Raw genomic sequence first — 5,152 nt, 5'->3', positions numbered from 1 at the left:
TGTCCATGTAACTTGCCCCTGAAATATCACAGTGTAATAAAAATAGATGCATTCAGGGACCGAGAAGCGATCAAAAACACGTCTCGTTTCATACTTACTGTGCACGCGTGACTATAAGCTGATGGTGAAAGTAATGAGTGAGCAGCAATAGCAGGAACCTGGCACAGGGTGTTTAGGATGAATCTCCACACGATGTGCCGGGGTGGGACGAGGACAGTTTTTATAAGGTCGCGCTGTGTCAGCGTACTCTTCCATCTCCGAGGGCAATAACTAATCAGTCGGTGGACGACCCGGGCAAAGAGACGTTTGGCTCTTGCTCATATGCTCCATCTTGTTTAATTTGAAGCCAAAATCCACAGAACATTAAAAAAAAAAAATTCAGAATAATATATGACTGTGTATTTTAATGTTTTGGTTTTTTTGTTATCTAAAAAGCTTTTTTGTCAAATGGCCCAATAAAAACCGGAATGTCTGTTTATACTACATTTGTTTCACATGTTAATATAAAGTTTTACTGTTGGTTAGACAATTGCCATCATTAAAGAGACATGACCATTAATGAATCAATGTTTCTGATCCAATAATCTAATGGATAAGATTTTGCATTAAACCTACATACATTTTGGGTACATATAAAGTACATTTTGATCTTGACCTTCATGCTATATATATATTTTTTTAAGTATTATGACTTTTAGTTAAGTGGAGGGTCTGAATACTTCTTTCACCACTTAAAAAAATGATGATTCAGTACAAATAGACATTTCAAGCTCTTGTGTAGCATCACTTTTCATGTAATGTGGCTAGACATTAATTTACAAATGTGCTCACTATTTTGCATGCCACTTTTCTGCACTGCTTTTTTTTAAAATCAAATATTCTGATTACCTGTTGGACCCCCTTGCCTTGTTCTTGATACCTCTTTGTGCCAAAACCAAAAAAAAGTCTTCAAAATCCCCCAACAGACTGACAGCACAAGGATGGCGTGTTTGATGTGAGAAAAATAACACGTCTGCAAAGTCAGATTTACTAGAGATGTTGTCACATAAATCATCAGGTTGTGTCAGTGAAACCTAAAACCTTCCAGGTGCTCTCAGTGACAGCAGCAAACATTTATGAGCAGACCTCTTAGAAGGGCGACCTCCCCTGCATTTTTGTGTTTCCACCGTGTGTAGTTGCCAGTTAATAACCTTTTCATTTGATAATAAACCTCTCTTGATTCTGGTTACAAATCAAAAACAAAACACTAATGTTAACCTTAAATCTTAAATGTGTGTACAGATAGATGAATAAAAATATGTCAGTACCCTTTACTCTGTTACTTTGTTTCACTCTGCTGCTATAAAAATGTCTTATTGCAGGACTGTATTAAGTCCTTAAAATAAAAACAAAATTGAAAAAATTGCCAAGTCATACCACAGACTGTAAACCCAGACTCTGGTGAAAGGTTCACAGAGGGTTATGAAAGAATCTGGAGAAAAGCACACAATATTACAAAGCTTCTCTCTCTACAGCAGCCACGGGTGACCAAGTATGGAAACTTGGACCAAGGGACCTGTCCACCGACTGTTTACATTTCTCCCATTGTTTCTGCGTCATTGAGTAGCCAAGCATTCATTACCTGAACAGCTCCTGCTCTCTTCCTTTCAGCTGATTCGAGAAGTGGATGAGTACCAAGAAAAAGACGGAAGCAGTTAGTAAAGATAAAGGCAGTAAAACAATCGCTTGCTGTGGACCCTGCCCTGATGTGTGCCCCGGTCTGGGAGCTTGGCGTTCCTCTCAAAATCTATTCTGCTGTTTGTAGCCTGTTTGACACACAAACACAAACAATCTCCCTCTAGTTTTCCATGAGCTGTCAAGCCTTAAGGGGATGTCAAAAATCAAAGGCAAAGCTCTGCCTTTAAACAACAGCCCAAAAAAGATCATATATTTTTCTATTACTTTGGGGAAATCTTTGTCAGCTGTATTGAATCTGATAGCTTCAGGGGGAACCCCGAGACAAGAATATTCCCCACAGAGGTTTGATGTGCTGTTCTTTGCTTTGTGGATTAATATTTTTGCATTACATACATTCCTCCAGTAGAGTTTGCTTATTAATAAAAAGTATTTCCATTAGTCTGCGGTGCTGAAAGTTAAAGGAGTGACTGTATAAAAATCTGATCTACAAAAACGACAACCTTACCAGGTATTTAATCCCTGATTTGATGTTTAATATAGTGGCCCTACATTCCTCATCAAATCTGACTAAGATAGGACTTCCGTGGTGTTTTAGTGCTGCCATCTCCTGGTGAGATTTCCACACAAAACTTAAGCCAGTAACAAATTACACTAGTAAAAACAGCATCAGTCATGTTATAGCTTTATTAGTTTCGTTTGTCCTCTATATTGTTACTGTGACTAAAAGAAAGTCTGTACTGCAGTGACTTTTTAAAAACATGCTAAACAGACCATCAAAGACCTCCAGCATCGGTATAAGACATAATCTCTTCAGTAGATCAGTCAAGGCCACCTTTCTGCCTTTCGTGTATTCGAAGAGGCAGCATGTCTTTATTTTCTCAAACAAGCTGCCTGTCTCGCTCTAGCGTGGTCCGGTTCCTCTCCTGCATTCACACATTCTGTAGGCACATATGTAGAAAATACCTGCAACAGGCCGAGATGAGGCTTTGATCATCAAATATATTCAAATGGTCGGATTTTAGGTATTTAATGGTAACTTAAGCAGTTATTGACTTTTGCAACTGGATGTCCTTTCTCACCTGCAAAGAAGGTCATGAGCATCGCCACCCAGCCGAGTATATATGACCAAGAGAAACGCCAGTCACCGAATCGCTTTCCCAGGAAGTTGATTGTCACCCCAGTGTAGATGGCCATCGCCAGGAGAACAAAGAAAGCTGAGAGGGCGATTGGGATGCACATGTCAGTGATTCTAGTGCCATTATTACTGTTTCTGTTGGTGTGTTTTTGCCGACTCAAAAGAAAGACAACTCACTTGAGACAAAAAACATGATTCCTGCGGCAAAGGAGCGGTTGAACCTTTCAAAGGAGGAAAAGTGCGCAAAGGACATGATGCCAGCAATGATGCCTGCAAAGCACGACATCCCTGAAAGGATCATGAAGGCCCTGGTGGCATTCCAGTAAGCTGGGTGAAAACAGACAGAAATGAACAAGGCATGTATGACAGGATTGTTTTGATTGTTGAGCCAAAGAAATTCAATTGATTTTATTTCACAGCCATGTCAATATCCAAAAATGAAAAACAGACATATAAATGTACACACTCCTTTGATTTGTTACAAATACTGTGGTGGTCCAATGGGCTGAAGACACCCTGGATCTCTTACCTATGCTGTCGGTCTGCATGTAGCACTTGTTGGACATGCAGTACCTCCAGAGACCCTGGTGGGCATAATTTCCAGAGAGTCGATACTGCATCCAGTAGTCCGTGGCAGTGGAGACCACTAACAGGATATTACCCACTATGGCACAGAACAGACCCCCTCCCATGAAGCTGTACATTTTGAGCAGAGATAATGGGGCCGCTGTAGAGCACCTGTAAAAACAGAAAACGATAGACATTTTTCTTACACTGTAAAAGCCCGTTTGATCAAAACCTGCAAAGAAAAGGTTAAATATGTCACAGCTGAAACAAACACCTGCAGTGTGTTTCTGCCTTTGCTCTGTGCATATGTGATAGTAGAACATTACCCAACCTAAAATACGTTAAACAGAAAATTAAATGTTCACGATCATTCAAATTATCCCAAAACTACACAAAGGCGACAGGAAAAAAAGGGGAAAGGGAGCTAATTATGAATTTTTTAGCCCAGTTTGAAAACAGCACATAAAGCCAACCAATCCACAACAAGTACACTGGAACAACATGAATCTGATTGAAAATATTACTCTATATACAATCTTAGAACAATCACATTTTTAGCTGTCTTTTACAGAAATCCAGCATTTGATTAGCAGTTAACATTACCTGTTCTTTAGAGGAAACATTACTGTGACTTGAACAAGCAAAATATGTGTAACAGCTACTCTGTGTGATGCCGCAGTTTGTTTCTCATGTTACGCCGGTTCTTCTTCAGCAGTAAGTGACCATGAACGCAAACGTGACACTGGAGGATAAACACTCAAAAATAGCAGTTAAATCTGATCCCTTACCTCGTTTCTGGAAATGCACCTTTCTCTACTGCCCGCCTTCCAGAGGTAGATAGAGTAAATACGAACAGGCAGAGGGGGAGAAGAGAGAGCAGGCTGGAAAGAGAGCGAGAGAGTCAGAGACAATACTACAACTGTAAAGTTGTCCCCTCTGATTTTTTGTTGAGGAAAGCAAAATCTTTTGCTGCCATGAGTCTCGCTCAGTGAGATACACTTGAATGAAACACCACAGGGGCCACGGTGCAAATGACACGCGTGTGTGTGTGTGTTTGTGCGTGTGTGTGTGCGCAGTCTCTGGCATTCGTGTGCCCTTAGAGAAGGGGTGTTCCTTTTGGGGGTTTTTGTTTGTTTGTAAATGGCTTGCTCTAGAACTGGGGATGTGCATAGGTATGCAGGACTGTCAGTGTCAATGCAACATGCTGAAGCAAACACTTTTCTTTCAGCTCTTACCCCCTGTGGCAGCATGTACAGACACATATAGAGGCAGCGCTCTATACAAGCCGTATCTCTGTCACAATTTAAACCTGATACAGTATATGTTCAGATCACGAGCTCTACCCTGCAGACAAGGTTATAAAGGAGATTTTTAACTAGTCTGAAACATTTTAAAAACAACTTATATGGTTCACAAAATGAAATAGGAAAAAACACACCACACACTTGGATGTTTGGTCACTGTGAAAATACTCACTGACGTAGGGAATTTCTGTACTCTCACTATAAACCTTATCACACCCACACACCCTTATCCTAAACCTACCTATGACGAACCTATGATGCTTTTTAGAAAATCTGTCCACTTTTTCTAGATACAGTTACATGTATATTGGAAAAGGGGTACATACATGAAAATCATCTATGCTTAGTCGATTGAGATTCAGATCACTTTATTAATGCCAAAAAAGGACTATTTGTTTGCATCTTACGGACGCAACCTGCTCACACAACCTAGTCCTTAAACACAAACACTGTTGCATGTCAAGGCAGA

General features: G+C 40.2%; 1 protein-coding gene across 2 annotated transcripts; it reads right to left on the bottom strand.

Moving 5' to 3' along the window:
• Positions 1 to 2,350: 2,350 nt before the first annotated feature.
• LOC147304069 (lens fiber membrane intrinsic protein-like) lies at positions 2,351 to 4,358 on the bottom strand. Of its 2 annotated transcripts, none has more exons than XM_086280215.1 (5): positions 4,168 to 4,358; positions 3,342 to 3,550; positions 2,990 to 3,139; positions 2,757 to 2,891; positions 2,351 to 2,640 (listed from the first exon to the last, which is right to left on the bottom strand). In XM_086280215.1, exons 2-5 carry the CDS (start codon positions 3,514 to 3,516, stop codon positions 2,579 to 2,581), a joined length of 522 nt encoding a protein of 173 aa, XP_086136341.1. In that variant the 5' UTR covers positions 3,517 to 3,550; positions 4,168 to 4,358; the 3' UTR covers positions 2,351 to 2,578. The 2 variants fall into 2 exon arrangements, with proteins under 2 accessions (XP_086136341.1, XP_086136340.1); XM_086280214.1 differs by lacking the exon at positions 4,168 to 4,358 and adding an exon at positions 3,983 to 4,116.
• Positions 4,359 to 5,152: the final 794 nt, after the last annotated feature.

The sequence above is a fragment of the Aulonocara sp. 'chitande type north' Nkhata Bay genome, linkage group LG22 (genome assembly GCF_057382095.1).
Source record: "Aulonocara sp. 'chitande type north' Nkhata Bay isolate Kocher_YH1m ecotype deep benthic linkage group LG22, A_spYH_male_GT1.1, whole genome shotgun sequence".
Taxonomy (NCBI): domain Eukaryota; kingdom Metazoa; phylum Chordata; class Actinopteri; order Cichliformes; family Cichlidae; genus Aulonocara; species Aulonocara sp. 'chitande type north' Nkhata Bay.
The sequence above is the reverse complement of the archived record's forward strand: the minus strand, read 5'-3'. Positions and strand labels throughout refer to the sequence as shown.